At 31.5% G+C, this 16,997-nt stretch overlaps 1 protein-coding gene across 3 annotated transcripts in view; it reads right to left on the bottom strand.

Annotated features, from left to right (window-relative positions):
- Positions 1-16,997, bottom strand: part of CAH1 (carbonic anhydrase 1) — a 120,323-nt gene that overhangs the window by 30,284 nt on the left and 73,042 nt on the right. For all 3 annotated transcript variants that reach the window (XM_085822174.1, XM_085822175.1, XM_085822173.1), the window contains exons 2-3: positions 14,983-15,180; positions 3,156-3,274 (exon numbers count right to left, since the gene is read on the bottom strand). In XM_085822174.1, the coding sequence (XP_085678300.1) occupies positions 3,156-3,274; positions 14,983-15,136 (273 nt within the window). In that variant the 5' untranslated portion in view covers positions 15,137-15,180. The remainder of the gene's footprint in view (positions 1-3,155; positions 3,275-14,982; positions 15,181-16,997) is intronic.

Here is a 16,997-nt window from a genome sequence, read left to right as displayed (position 1 = left end):
CATATTTGTTATAAGCAATAATGACACTAAATGTGGTTTACGCATTTTATTAAAATTATTTGAAAGAACGAACGATGCACCTTTTTTCTCCACTCGTGCTCAGTGAAAGGGAAAGGAAAACAGGTTACATAAATTAAGAATTTCGCCAATATTGTAATTCTTGGCGTAAACTGAATAACGTTCGTCAAGATAAATATTTAAATTTCTCGGTAACTCTCTCACCAAATTTTATTAAATTTAACGTCTAGGAATAATTTGAGTCGTAGAATGAAAATATGAAAAAATTATCGATATGCCTTTTCAGAAAAAAGGTATTTTAGAACAATGCTATATATAAATCTATAAAAAAGAAATATAAATCTAAAAATATAAATCTACTAAATATAAATATAAATCTACTAAATATAAATATAAATCTATAAAATATTAATTAAAATTTCTCAGTCGGCCAAGTAAAATAAGAGATATAGAGCAGCTTTTTTTTTTTTTTACTCCAAAGGGGCTTTGTCCCTGAAGGACTATTGTTTTCGTTTTGCGATTTTGCGTCGGACTCATAAACGTCGGTTCACTTTTCAAACTGTTTCCACAAAATGTTAGAGTCCTGCATTATATTTGAAGAAATTAAATAAGGAAAAATCTGCATAAATGATTGTCTATTTCTCGCATTGTGATAAAACAATGGTACATAAAGCCATCGAATTTTGAATGACGGAATCCTACTGCGAATATGGGCATCTGAAATCCCAAATTTGGAATTTGTTTTATTATAGATTTTATATTTTGTAAAACTTTAACGAATTTTTGATTGACAAACTCAATGCTTTAAAAGCGAGAAATGGCAACGTTATATAGAAAAAAAATACTTTTATCTCCAGCTCGCGAGACTGTGTATATCGGAAATTCTAAAGATGTGCTTAATTTAACATTATTTTGCGATATTGCTCTTGAACTGAATTTTATGGTTTAAGTGCAAAGAACATGATATTTAATAAATAAAGGTAACACTCAAAACGTTAAAAAAACGCCCCTTTGGACGTAATTTAAAATCTGAAACATTTCAGATTTTTTTTTTTTTTTTTTTAAAGCTCAGAGGTACGTGTCACAAAACGGGTAGTGCAGTTTATTAAGTAATACCAGCAACCGTACTCAAGGTTAAGATTCCTCTGTTGTTCTTCCTCAATCAAAATGATAAATGTTTTCCACAATGATAACATCTGCACGCTTTTAAGAATAAATAAGAGCGATAATAATTTAAAAAACAAACAAGCAATCAAGCTTATTCACTTGTTGAGGCATACTTTTTTTTTTTTTTTTTTTTTAACAACACTGGTTTGGTTGACGTGCTGATTTCAAGACAAGCACGCAAGTTATCTCAAATAACCCGAGATTTTAATTCTTGCATGTTATAAAAAAGAGTACATTACAATATAATCTTGAATAATTGCTCGTTTTCCAATTTACTAATTCATATTATCCAAGTACGAGTGATATACTACATTTTTAATAATTGTTATAAAAACTTTAGCGGGTCAAATTTACCAATTCCTATTATTAGAGGGTAATTGTATGTAATATACTATATTTTTAATAATTGTAATAAAAACTTTACCTTGTGAAACTTACCAATGCCTATTATTCAAAGGTAACTGTATGTAATGCTCTATTTTTAATAATTGTTATAAACACTTTCTAATTCATATTATCCAAAGGTAACTGTGTAATATACTCTATTTTTAATAATTTTTATAAAAACTTTACCGGATGAAATTTACCAATTCCTGTTATTCAAGGGTAACTATATGTAATACACTCTATTTTTAATATTTTTATAAAACTTTTACCAGGTGAATACTGTAACAAAACGAAGAGGAAATCAAAACAAAACTTCCCTGCAGATTTGTAATATATGCTCTGTTAATAATCAGCACTCGTTATTAGATATGTAGCTGCCCTCTTGAAAGTAGTATGAATTAGGTGTGATATCTGAGAGTTTTGCTTGTAAAGCTATGGAATGTTCAAACATAATGAATATTTTATCACCTGAAATTTTAGCTCTACAAGAGCTATATAATTTTTTTCCCTGAAGTATTTAAAAACAGATAGATAAGAACAGAAGAATGGTTGACAGAAATGTAAGAAAAATACATTTAAATAAATATAAATAAATTTTTTAGGTATTTTGTACCCAACCAGTGCTGAAACAAGTGGTTTTGAATGCAATTTTTTTCTCATGTTGTATATAGAAAACAGACTTTGTTGTTGTGTTGTTGTGAATAATCTCCCTTGTCTGATAACAGAGCAAACCCACGAAATTCATCGTGGAAAGAAGGCAGGATTACGCCTGTCGTTGGCACGAGTCTTGGCACGAGTCATGCAGGTGAAAATACGACTTTGCTTAGTTTCGCCCCCAAGTATGAAGGAGAACACCTCAGGCGGGTTCAAGAGTCTCCCACCCCTCTTTCCCTATCACCAACCTCTAGAGTGCACCTATGCTATGCCGTACATACACTATACATTTACAAACATCTGTGCCTTCTCCGGGATTCAATACCGGGCCCTTCGGTACGGCAGTCAGAGTCACTAAACACCATTTGAAGTTAGCAGAATCTGTAAATAACATCTTCAAGATATAGAGATTTACCATTCTATCACAAATTGAAAATAAAATGTAAAAATCGAGGCCATTTTACTCCTTGAATGCCGCTACTAGTGCGAACGGTTCTTCAGATAAGCTGAATTAATATAATATAGTAACATTCCGGGAACATTTTACCAAGACTAAAATGTTCAATAAAGCAGCATGGAAAGTCTATCCTAATCATGATTTATATATAGGACGAATTTTAGGATTTGCTTTGAGTTTCGTGGCAAGAGAAAATCATATACTGCACTATTAAGACCGCACAGTGTTCTTGTAAATATTCTTAAATTCTTCAAAAACAGTCTTTTTACTGCATTGCGTTAAGTGTATTAAGGTAAAGGCCTCTTTTTGTCCAGATCTATAGCGCTACGATTTCATTCTTAAACTTCGGAGAGCACTAGATGTATTAAAAATGACTAGATTATTAAACTTGGCTCCGCTAGACCAGAAATAATCGAAAAACCATATTAACATGTGTTCTTCATAAACTATTTATTGCCTTAAAATAGTTTACCTCACCAGCAAAGCCTTTACCATCTACCATGTGCTCTGATCCGGAACTGTGGCATTTTCCCCAGTGGCAATGGAACTGTACTAATTGGTAAGAATGCTCCAATGGGCCTCCGGTTAAACCTGAAACAGATGCTTCAGTATTATAATTTGAATAATATGTATATAAGAAATTAACAGCTTTAAAAACCAGAAAGAAATAATATCAAATTTTCGTAATAATAAAAGAAGATCCGTTTGTTTGTTAACAACGATCAAATAAAATTGGTGTTTTATTCCATAAGCAACCCTGGGATTAGTTAAAGCCAATAAACTAAGAAAGTAATAATTTGCGCATAAAATGTCTAAATAGACTTTGAGAATTAAGACACAATAATTTTGCTTTCTTTTTTGCACGTGGTGTGGCCGCCATTTTGTGATTGTAGGAGTTTCGGTGAGTACATTTTTGCAATTTTCAAGTTATGTTTATGTTTTGTACATTTGGATATTGTGCTTTGCTTGTCTGATTTCATGCATTTTGCTTACAAACATTTTGTTTTCTATTCATTTCAGTGAGGGATTTTTCTGCTATTTTGTGTGTACTTTATTATTGCTCAGTTAATTTAGTTTGATTTTCTGCATTGTTTATCATGCCTTCATCCGTTAATCGTTTCACTAAATTACGCCTGAAACGGCAAAAATTCCTGAATCATCTTGACTTTTTACTTAAATGTAAATGTAAAAAATTGATCCCCAATTTTATTCAAATCAAATCTAATCAAAAACCTTCGAGTCGCGTTTCAAGAATTCTGTTAAATTGCAAACTTGCCTTACTTCGGTCCGTGATAAGGGATACACGTCAACAATTGTCCAAAATTGAACATGAACTCTATAAGCTTCATCTGGAACTCGCTAAAACATATCCAAAATTCACTGCCCTTGAACAAAAGTCTTGGTCTAGAACGGAGAATGCAGTTAACCGTCATAAAAACACCCTTGCAGTTAAATTCGAAAAACTTCTTTTACAGTCTTCCAGTTCAAGTAGTTCAAAAAATCTTCCCATTGTAAACATCAAGCCAATAGTTAATATTTCTAATGTTAGTCTTTCAGAAGAACAAGAGAGAATTCTAAAATATAATTTTAACTTCTCACAAACCTGTAAACCCTCGATTCCAAAGATTTTGGCTCCTATCGAAAAAGCTTTCAAGTTCAGTAAAGTTTCAGATTCACAGAAACAAATGATTAGGCATCTTATCGCTCATAATGTGAAATTCAATAATAAACCTTTGAAACCAAATCTAACTGCGAGAGAAAGAGCTACAATGCGCGAGATTCATTCTAACCCGGATATTGTCATTTCAAAGGCCGACAAAGGTGGCCAGATAGTCGTCATGGATAAGAACACTTACATCGATGGTGTCACTAAACTCTTAAACGAAGGACCATATAATCCGATCCCTAAAGATCCTTCACCTTCGGACTTATCCAAAATAAAAACTGCGATCAAATCTTCGCAAATCATTTCAAGCAACTTAAAACATTCGCTTATCCCATCTGTTGCGAATTGTGCCAGATTATATGCTCTTCCCAAAATTCATAAAAGTGGTATTCCTTTCCGCCCTATTGTATCAAATTTAGGTACTGCCTCGTATCCATTAGCTAAATATTTAGTTTCTAGATTTTCCACTCTATTAGACAATAACATTTACACCATAAAAAATTCAATAGAGTTTGTAAAAAAGGTTAAAAACATTTCTCCTAGTAATTTACTCATGGTTTCTTTTGATGTAAAATCATTATTCACCAATGTCCCAGTGGAGGGTGCATTAAGATGTCTAGAAACCAGACTTCGCGAATTTCATTTCTCTTGCATCGAAATTGATGAGCTAATTTCTCTCACTCAACTCTGTTTGAAACAAACACATTTTGTTTTCCAAAATAAATATTACAAGCAAACTGAGGGATTAGCCATGGGAAGCCCCCTCAGTCCCATCCTGGCTGATATCTACATGCATTATTATGAATCAAAATTGTTTGAAACTTTAAACTTCCCGGCATGGTTCCGCTACGTAGACGATACTTTTACCCTGTTTGAAGGTAATAAAGATGATTTAAATAGAGTTCTTTCAACAATGAATTCTATTGATCCTGCTATTCAGTTCACTTTTGAACTTGAGACTTGCAATTCTCTTCCGTTTCTCGACATTCTGGTCACACGTAACACATCCAACTTCAGTACTACAGTTTACCGTAAACCTTCATCGGTTTGCCTTCCACCACACTTTAAATCATGTCATCCGACTAAACAAAAGTTAGCTTCATTTTATTCCTATGTTTTCCGTGCTCTTCAAGTTTGCTCCTCCAAACTAGCCCTTGATGAAGAACTAAATTATTTAAAAGCAATAGCTATTGACAGGGCTTTTCACCCAACATTATTAATCAAGCAGTTAAAAAATTCTCATCTCAACACACTAAAAGCCACACTCTTATTTTAGGAGATTATAAAAATTCTGTTGTCATTCCCTTCTTTCCATCAATTAGCTATAAAGTTGCACATATTTTGCAGAAATTTAACTTTCGGGTTGTTTACTCTCCCATCAATAAAATTCCAACTTCTATACTCAAGGACCCCATTCCGGATATGAATTCCTGGGGTATTTATAGGATTCCTTGCCAGTGCGGTTTCATTTACATTGGCCAAACTAAGAGAGCCTTAAAATTTCGCGTCAAAGTACATGAGGCATATGTTAGAAAAAAGGAAACACAGAAGTCTTCTGTTGCTCAACATTGTTGGTCCGAAAATCACACTTTCAATTTTTCTGCTGCCAAAATTATTCAAAAAACATCTTCCATTGGAGAACTGGATTTTCTAGAGGCATTTCACATTCATAAAAATCTTTCTGTTCTAGTTAACGATCCTAATTCCAATCCAAATTTGCCTTCGGCTTTTAGAGAAATTATGTTTTAGTTCTGGTTTCGCCAACAGATGGCGCCACTTGCTTATTCTTGTCCAGGCTTTCTTATCTTATCTAAACATTATTTCCTATCTTGTTCATTTGCGGTTTTGCAGCTGAAGATGATGGTTCGGTAAAACCATCGAAACTAGTCCTGTGAAAAAATTTTGTAAATTAACGCTGATTTTTGTTGTTTGACTTCTGAATTAGACTTTGAGAAATTAAAAATCTCTCGTCATTAGTAGAATGCGGTACATGAAAGCAACGCTAAATTTACATAACGGAAAGTTACAAATACAATGTGGTTAAAGTACATCTCTTAATAGAACTAAAATTAAAAATAAAATTTATGTGTGAAAAATATAGTTACTTAAAAATTAATGTTAAATGTTGGACTGAAAGGTGCATCAGCAGTAAAAGGATTTGAGTGAATATTAAATTGCATCATACAAAAAAAGGTCTTCTAATGGGAATATAAATTAAGATTTTCATTCACAGAATCACAGATCATAACAACAGTATAAATGAAACTAATTAATTTTTTTACAAATTTTAGTAGTACCATATTCAAAGAAAAATATCTCATTACACTATAATATGCATAAATGAGTTTTTGCAATGGTGTGACATCTCTTGAAATGTAGCATCAGTGTGTATAAGCTACAGGCACGCATTTTAATACGTGTTTGTCCGGTATACGTCAAAGTGTCGAGCCTATTAGAAAGCAGCCATGTGAAACAATGAATACAGGTTCAAATTCGCTCGATCTTGAATTTCTCAATGAAAGATATAAAACTTTTAATCTGATTCTTTGGATTACTGTATGAAATGTGAACGGAGTCCTAAATTGTTGCATCTGAAGTATAAAATGTGCAGATTCGTTGAATTCGCATATAAGCGTATAACTTGCAAATTTTTCAAGTTTAAAATGCACTTCTTCTTGCATAATGGGAAAGTTTTACATACGAATATCAAATATGTGCACTGAAATCGAATAATTTTATAAATAAGATATGCAGTGAAACCTTTCAAAGACAATCGTCACCGGTTTCAGATAATTTTGTTCTTATGCAGAGGCAATCGCCAAATTTTAATTTGTATAGTAAATTTACGTTATTCAAGATCTCTAGATGTTTGGTAAAGAAAAATATTGAAGAAGTACTTTGTATCAATTTATTAATACAGTTATACTATTATGAATTTTGTACTTAGATAGTTAATGCTAGTACAATTATAATTAAAATTGTTTTATTTCCTCGTGTAATGCAGCACGTGATAAATTTTAAGAGAGAGCTACTCCGAATAAGTAAAAATATAGGAGTACGAGCATTTAACATTTAATAAATTAATTCTCCTAGCATTCTGAGTTTCACAAAATGAATTTTGAAATTGTCTATATTTAAATACGAAATTTAAAGCTATGAGATAAAAATACGTAATGGACTAACAAATACGAAGACCTAAATTGAGGAAACATTTGTACTTTGTTTCTGCCGACTAAATAACAAGTCTTAACGAACCAAAGTATTTTCTGAATATAAAGAGGAATTACTAATCCTCCTTTATATGTCGTCGTGTGAACTTTAAAAATAGTGTCCATGACATTCAAAAACGATTCCCAAATATAAACAATTTACTTTGCATAGCTGTTGGTGTAAATTGTGGACTATGATTATGTTTGTAGGTTCGTATATGACAAATCGAGTGACGGACATTTTGTTATTTTAAAACAAATCAGGCGCCCCTGACCGATACCTTAAATTTATTTACAAGTTCAGAGAAGATTATTGTTAGTGAAGAAGAAGTGCATGTTTGGATGTATGTAGACAACTCTGTTCCCGTCATACTCTCTCAAGATAACCACGAAATAATGGGAAAACAGAAAGATGATAAGATGAAGATGATACACAGAGCAAAACGTAAATGGCAGCTGGCGAAGAACTGCAAACTTTTGTAAGATCTGCCGAGGATTTGCATGCTGCAGTTTCTACAGCATCACAAAATATTAACAAGTAAGCTATGGAAATTGTTGTTCAAGTACACCCAGAAAATCTCTTATCCGGAATCAGTGAGGTCCTGTTGCTGCCGGGTAAAAGGGATTGCTATAAGATTGTGCAAACACTTAACTTCCTTCTTAATTATTACACTCTGTGGCTATCTTAAAAAAATTAATCTTTAAATTTTAAATATATAAAACAAGGATAATAAGAAATGCAATAAAACGGTTGCAGTCAATGTATTGTTCCATAGTTTTAAAGCTATTAATAGATTTTATTTTTAACACAGATGTTGGTGTACAAGCAGAGAAGTTACCAATAAAATAGCCAAGCTATACTATACCTGAAATTGGAAATATATTTTATTAATTATACTAATGTGGTTAAAAGTAATGCTTTCTAAACTGTGCGGTGCAACCCTTTGGAGCGTGTGGGTCAGTTCACAACAGAGCAGCAAAATACGTATACGGTTCTATTGTAGAAAATGGTGCCCCTTGCATTGACACAAAATATCGAGGCTGCTACAGGTTTCCTCTTAAGTCTGAATTGGCTCTGTTTCCTCAATGATATGGCAAGCAGTTTTTCTTACTTGACTAATGTACTTGACAAGTTTAATTTGATCGGATGTTCTTACTTTAGCGGTCGACGCGTATGTGATATAGCTTTATATTAACAGCACTTAATTCTAAAAGACTTCATCGAGCCACCAGTGTATATTTACATAATGATAGGAAGGATATCTTAATAAATAATGTGCAGATTAAATGTCGTTTTACTGAAGATAAATATTAGCAGCAAGGAACTAATTTAATTTTGGCTATTAATATGTAGCCTTATTAACGCTACATATTTTATATTTGGCCTGCATTCTCACCGACTCCCACCTGGATGAAATTATTCATTGCATATACGAATAGAGTTCTTGAAGTTAGCAGAGAACTTTTAGCAGTGACCGCTGACTATCTGACGATTATTTTCTTCTAGCTTTTAGACTGACTTGAATCTACTTTAGCCTTTGCTAGCGTGAATCAAGGTCCTGAGCCAAAACTTACAGGAAGACTTGTGTTGTGAATATGATATTTTAATTTCTTAAATTTCACTTTGTTTTTAGCGTTATTTTAATCCCACAAGAAGCGTAACCCTTCTGTTATTACATGAGCTGTGTAATTTGTTCAGCTGAAGCTCTAATAAAAAGGTTTGTTTTAAACTGGTTCCTGATTTAAAGTAAAATAACACGCCGAAAAAATATTAATTTAGAAGTCAAATAACAAAAATCAGCGTTATATTTGCAACGGATCTATAACGCTGATTTTTCGTGTTTGACTTCTAAATTGATATATCTCGTGATTTGTTATTGAAGGGTTATGGAAACTCAGGAAATCTCAATTCATTCTGGGACACCATATTTTAAGCAGATGGGATTTTTAATGAGATGGAAACTTAGTGTGAAAATAAATCGGATTGAGTGAGTTGTATATAATCATACTAAAGAACTTTATATGAACATAGACCTTACCCACATCATAAATTAAAATTAATTTATTCGACAGAATATACTTCCCGGATATTTTTTGGGGAAAAGGGTATGTTTTATATTATAACATAAGGCAATTTTATTCGTTTATTTCTTGAAATTAACCAACTTAGCCTCACTAAACAGCCCTGAAACTGTTCTGACTTCGAAAGCCGTGAAACTTTCCTGATAAACCAAAGACGTTATGAATTTGAGAACCACTTGTTTAGAAATGAATCAAATAACTATTAATCAGAAAAAGTTTATATTCTTTATATTCTTTTCACAAATAACAATAAAATCACTCAGTGAAAAAGTAGTGCAAAGACAAATATAAGATTTTATTTCAAGTAGATTAAATTATCTAATATTCAACCTAAAAAAAAAAAAAAATTCGGCCTGACTCAAAAGGTTAAAACTAGCATGACAGTAATATAAAATAAAATAATTCAAATTTATTGCTGTCTTGAAGATGAAGCGCAAACTAAAATTAATTTTCTCTACTTAGAAGGATTAACAGATAACACATAGAGTAAAATTATATACAAAGCTCGAATTAAAATCTATCCAAACACGTGGCTCCGTGAACTTCATGGGCTAATTATCTGCTAAGTAACGGCCAAATAAGGAACTCGCCAGATCGAGAGTTTATACATTCGAGTCGCCTAAAACATATATAGGTTTGCTTTACCGAGACGATTGATGCCAGTTCCTTCTTCTTAGCTTAGATTTTTGTTTAACTTAGATTCTGCTTAAAACTCTGCTTATTTACATATTCTGGTGGAAGCAAATCGAGCAGTAGCAATATGAGACAGATTTTGAAATAAACAAAAATGAGAACGATGAAAAGTAGTCATGGAGCTACAGATTAAATATTATAATGTTATTTCTTTAAAAGAAACCTTACATTCCAATAAGAATGCATAGCAATGTTAGCATTACAATTTCTAATATCTTCATTCTCTATTTCCCTGTAACCTGAATTTCTCCTCCTCTGACTGTTTTCTCTGTTATTCTTTACGCTTCTAAACAGTCATAAATAATTAGAGAAGGTGAATGTGCAGCGTACTCAGTAAAATCGTAGACTGAATGTCAGTTCGCGTTTGCTCAACTGTGAGTGGTTAGTTCTTGGATTAGGCTGGAATAAAGTTCAACAGTATGAAAGGTAAGGTTTGACTTGACCTTCGCAGGTAATTTGCGAGGATTTGTCTTGGCTATTAAGATGCAAGCAATCACTATATGTGGGCAAATCCATTTTAAAATTTAGGGAAGCTCGTTTTGCGAATGCATTGAGGAAAGAGGATCTTATACGAACGGTTTTAAAATTTCAGAACCTGGAGCTAAAGCAACAGGGAAGAGGAAATACGTGAGTGGAGATAAAATAATATTTATACATCATCTGTCTAAGTAATAGTCTTATTACCAACGAAAAATTTTAACAATTTATTAGAAAATGCATATTATTTCTAAACGTTTCAATTTGTTACAAGCTATATATTATTACAATAGTATGTTATTAAACTATATATTACACGCAAGCATATTATTATAATATAGTATTACGGTTTGTGAGTCAAAAGAGTTTTAATGTAATCTAAATTGGAAATATCTTCCTAATTTGACAAAAGAAGATTTTCTTTGCGCTTGAAATTTGTATTCTTTCTTTCAAGTTCTAAAAAACTGAATTTCAAACTACCTGTAATAATTTTAAAATTTCATATTATAATATACGTAAATTATACATTGCAATATTTAATAAACTAAAATATAAAAACTATAATTAAGATACAAGAACACGCCGAACAAGTATTAATTTAGAAGTCAAACAACAAAAATTCAGTGTTATATTTTCAAATTTTCACAGGATTAACCACATTTGCGCTTTTGCAGCTGAGGATGATGGTTCGGTAAAACCATCGAAACTAGTCCTGTGAAAATTTGAAAATATAACGCTGATTTTTGTTGTTTGACTTCTAAATTAATATAAAAACTATTTAGAAAACTCCCTTAGATAGGAGCGATGGAAGAAAAGTAGCGAATATCTGCTAATTTAATCTCAATTAACTACATTAACATGAATATAAAACATGTGCGAATAAATAAGATAAAATATATGGGATTTTTGCTTAACTTCTACTTGCTCCTTTGGCGGAAAAAAGTTGAAAATGTTGAGTTCTTATACAAAGCATAAAAAAATTAAACGATTTCCAACAAATAACAGAGAAAGTTTCCAGTAGTTTTTATTCAGATGATGTATTTAAAATGCAGTTGATATAATCTTCGACCGTTTCGCAATCTTTCAAGGTCGTTCTTAGAATTATTAGTTTTGGATTTTACATGATTATACCATTGGAAATTAAAAGTTTCTTTCAGCTCAGTTTTCGAACAATACACAAACCTTTTTGCAACGTTGTTATTTTATTCGATATGTTATTAAGCCATTAAGAACGACCTTCAGAGATCTCTCATGAATAGTATTATTTTGTACTGTTGAAGCGTATGCTGACGCTGACGCCATTGCGAACGATTGTTTTTGCAGATGGGTGCATCCATAACCACAAATAGAATCTTATTCAGTATGGCTAAGTTTAAGAACACTGTTAGAGAAAAAAAAGGTCTTTGAAAATGAAAACATGAAGGCGCTCTTTATTGTAATCTCGAACAAACATCGAGCTGCAGCCTTTTTTCTGTATTTAATTTGGGTGGGACGAGAAGCTGAATAACATACTAAATTTTGGGGAGGGAAGGAGACTAGAAAATTGCATGCTTCGAAGATGACTTCCATAACACTTTACATTACATGAACAGATACCGAAGTTTTGTCGCAAAACATTATTATTGATACATCTAGAACTGAAATACGTCTAGAGAACTAAGGAATCAAGTTTAACATAACGGTTATCATGAGTACCCAAGGCAATCCTGAGTTAACATTTGTCGCAATGCTGTGAGGATACGTTAAGTTCTTCAACAATTATATACTATATTTTAATATTTCCTGGAAATCGCGGTTCGTAGATAAAGGCTGAAACTGTGCAACAATAAATACCGAAAATCCCCATGTATCTGACCAATAGTAGAAAAGTTCTTTCGTAGAAAGTAAGAATATCAAAACGTATTACCATCTGATAAAAACAAGAATCAAGTTTCTTGAAAAATAGCACGTACAAACTCTATTTTTGTCACAGCAGCTATATCAGAATAATGAATTATCAGGTGCGCACAATGAATTATCAAGTACGTACCCCCCCCCCCAAAAAAAGCATTTAAAAACAGTCTTTACGAGAATGCAATTTGCTGTTTAGCAAATTAAGCAGGATACCATCAACTAACTCAAACAGAGGAAACATATTCTAGTATATTATAATCTAAAGTTGATAATTGGAAAAAAATTCATCCCAACTGCACGCGCATGCCCTTCCTAAAGCTCACAAAACCTATTTTCGCCCCATAGTTTCTAACTGGACTATTTTGTATCGTTTTCCTAAATAAAACGCAATTCTCTCTATGATGATAACATAGGCTTCCAGAAAATTGTTGTCTTATGTTCAGGGGGTCACTGTGTACAATCTATCAGGTTTGTCGAAACAAGAGGATCGAAAATATGCAATGCCCTCCCCGAGACTCAAACTGCAGACTTTCCGATTGCTGGTTGGAAGTGTTTTTAAATCACACAATGAAGACGCACCGTAAGGAAAGCAAAAATACCTTACAAATTTAGTGAAGTAATATACAATACTTTTTAATTGTGTTTTTAAAAATACTGGTTATTTTCATAAGTTCATAAGAAGTTTCACTGTATATTATCACTAGAGTTTTTTCGACTACATTTAAACTATAATCGATTTGTAAAAAAGGTCCATAAGCTAATATCTATTTTACAGTGCAGTTCTAAAAATTGTTTCCCTTTACATTAACAAATTTATTAGTGAGCGATTTCTCCTTACACTTCAAGTCTGATCTATTTTGAAGTTAAACCTATAGTTCTCTTAGCATCGAAAGGGCACTAAAATCTTTAAACTGGACTTCAAGAATTTCATTTCCTTTGAGTTGAATTTTATTTATTATAGTCATAAGATTTGACATTTTGTATCGAATATGACGTTAAAGTACATAGATTATTTATGTTTTTTTTAATTTATTTTTTACCAGAAAACGTGAGAAATCAGTTGCACCTTTTCTGGGAACTATGAGCCTTCCAGCTGCAAGCTGGATGACCTAATTATTTATGTCAAAAGAACTGAAACGGAGGAATGCTGCAATTACTAAGAAGTACAATTGACACAGACAGATTTCTATATACAGTACGCTGATTTATGCTATAAGAAATACTAATCACTAAGCTGGTCACAGAACATATTTTACTAAATGTGTTAACATGTAAGTTATAGTACTGTAGCTGTGTTTGCACAAATTTACATCACGGAAAAAAGAATCTTCAGTTTATGCCTCAAACTAATAGTATCACTGCAGTATCGTAATAAATAGTGAATTAAGTTTCTATTATGTTTACAATCGGATAACATTTTAAGCAAGAATTATTTACTGAGGATAATCGGATTGAGTATTTAGTTTCGATAACATAAGCTAAACAGATCTTTTAGGATTAAAACCTGTCATCCAAAACCGCGATGTAGATACTTGACAAGGATAATACAAAAAAATGACTCATTTTTTCTGCTTAAACAGCCTTATCTAATGTCTTTTAAATGACCTCAAATAGCCATGTTGCGTGCTGAATGTAATAGTATTTAAAACGCAGTCGAATAATGAGTCAGTGTATACAAGCGAATATAAAACTGCCAAGAAAAGTCATAATTTCTTTACATTGTTCTACCTTTTCTTATATTAAGAAAGCGTCTATTCCTTTTAGTTTTTTTCGTTATATTTGGTTTATTGTTGTGCCTTACATGGAAAACAAACCTAATAAAGGAAGTATGTATTCGAAATTCATCTGTATTTACATATTTAAATTAACGTAATTAAATACAATACTCAACACATTACTTTAATCATAAGGAATCGAAATTAATTTTTGAATGGAAACGGAATAGTAATTTTCAGTGTTTTAGTGTAGTACAGAGCTAACTGCTATATAAAAATGTAAAATTTAAGGGCAATAATTTACATTGAAAACTTAAACTAACTGGCACTACAGTTTGAAATTACATTATAAAACACTCTGAATGATCTCATAGCTGATTTCTCCTGTTTCTCTCTTCCAGAAAAAAACCTAATGATTATACAATTTACGCTTAAGCTGCACTCTGATGATCATCGACAAAACAATAGAAATTGATAAAAATAATTGGCAAAGAATTAAAAAAAACAAAAAAATTCTATTTATAAAATAAACTTTATAAATTGGCAACATTTTTCCATACTCACAAGAATCTTGTCCTTCAACAACAACTTTCCAGCCTTCTCCAGTATTCAACAAAGACTTGCAGTTTTTTGGCACATAGGTCCAAGACAGGGGTCTCTGAAGCAACTGAGGATCCTGGGTGACCAAGGAAGTTTTGATATCCACCGGAGATTGCATTTTGCCTCCAGCATGCGGGTAGGTTTTACTCCAATGATTTGGCCCTGAAGGAAAGAAAAGGAGATTAGTTACTCAAAAGATATTCGTTTTATTACTTATTGAATTATGACAAAGTACGCCGATTCTTATTGAATTATGGCAAAGTAGGCCTATGCTCAAGCAGAGGGATGCTTTTTAAGGGAAACTGCCCTCTATTTACATTACACGTGGGGAAAAATTTAAGAAAATTAAATCATAAAATGAAATTCAAGAAAAAACTGCTGAAGAAATTTGCACATTACGCAGCGAAATTCTAGTGGGTTTCTTCACAAGCTTGTTTGACGCAACAAAGGTAAATTTCACGCAGTCTCCTATTATTTCAAATATAATTATTATTGTAATACATCTGTTATACACTTACAATAATAATTTATGATAAATAAAGTATAATTTACAATTACTTTACAAAAAAGATAATTTAAAGTGTTTCATTTACTACATGATTGTTGTTGAAAATTTATTAATGATTAATGATTTAACTTTCCGTAGTTATGAAGCAGAAATGAAGTACGTCAAATAATAATGTTCCTACATATTTATAACAGCTATTTTCAAACATATATTATACACATATATACTTAATACATAACTTTTATTATCCTGTTTTTTTCTTAAATGGTGTTTTTAAAAAGAATAGAAAATTTTAAAACTTGTTCTCATAACTTTCGATTTTTACGTTTAGTTAATTAATTATTACCAAAACTAATTTGCAAATTTAAAAAACTGAAGCTGAAGTACCTTATAATATATTCTTTACGGTTAACATAATAACCATTTTTATCAGGAAATAATTTCACCGTTAGGTGATAAATATCTTGGAGATCAAACGAGATAAATAGCTTTTAACGATTTAATTGATGTAAAAAGTATTTTGTGCTGTTTTTAAAATCTTTGCTCTCTGGGATGGCAGTCCTTCAGCTCTTTTTTTCCCTCCTAAATATACAACTTATATATATACTTATCCTAAATATACAACAACTCCTAAATATAAACTTCTTTTTGAATGCTATTCTTGTATGTAGTTACTTTTTACATAAAGTTAAAAATAATGTTATTAATTTTACGTGAAAGGTAATTCCGACCGAGCGAATATGGGGACATTAGTGCATTACGCTTTTTCTTTCCTGTAAAAATATTTCTGCGTGATCACATACAGGCATTATATTTTATTGCATTACCTTCGAAACTAAAAATTTTAATTATTTAATGCACAGCTTCGATTTAAAAATAAGTTGTAATTAATTAGCAAAGATTTAAACCAGGAACAGTACAATTTTATGTATGAGAAAATAAATATATTCCTAACATCTATGCAAAGCATACATTCATTTTCCTACCTAAAAATTAAACTTATTTGCAGAAAAATTCGTCAAGAATACTTGTTAACACTACATTTCCTACATAATAATAACATATTACCTAAACTATTCTTGCTTTCATTTGAAATAAATCGCTGGAACTACATAAAAATAATTCTTAAATCTATTTTTTTATTTTGTTTTTGGTAATCGAGTAAATAGTTTAAAATTGAGATTAGTTGTAAACTAATTGTTAATTCGGAGACTAGAAACATTTTACACTTACTGAACTTACAATTACAGCAGTCTAAATGGAAATACACATCTCATATGCAAAATTTCAGCATTCATATTTGGAATAAAACTTATCATCAAGCATTCTAGAAAAAAGATCTTTTAAATATTTCTAAATACCTTGCATTGATATATGTCCATCTTAGGAAATATACGTCTGACATTATCATTTGATGGCTGATAAGGGCCATACATCAACAATTTTCGAATTTGAGAGATTATCTAAAATT

The sequence above is a fragment of the Stegodyphus dumicola genome, chromosome 8, assembly GCF_044657685.1.
Source record: "Stegodyphus dumicola isolate Sdum_Otavi_A_Nest chromosome 8, ASM4465768v1".
NCBI classification, from domain to species: domain Eukaryota; kingdom Metazoa; phylum Arthropoda; class Arachnida; order Araneae; family Eresidae; genus Stegodyphus; species Stegodyphus dumicola.
The sequence above is the reverse complement of the archived record's forward strand: the minus strand, read 5'-3'. Positions and strand labels throughout refer to the sequence as shown.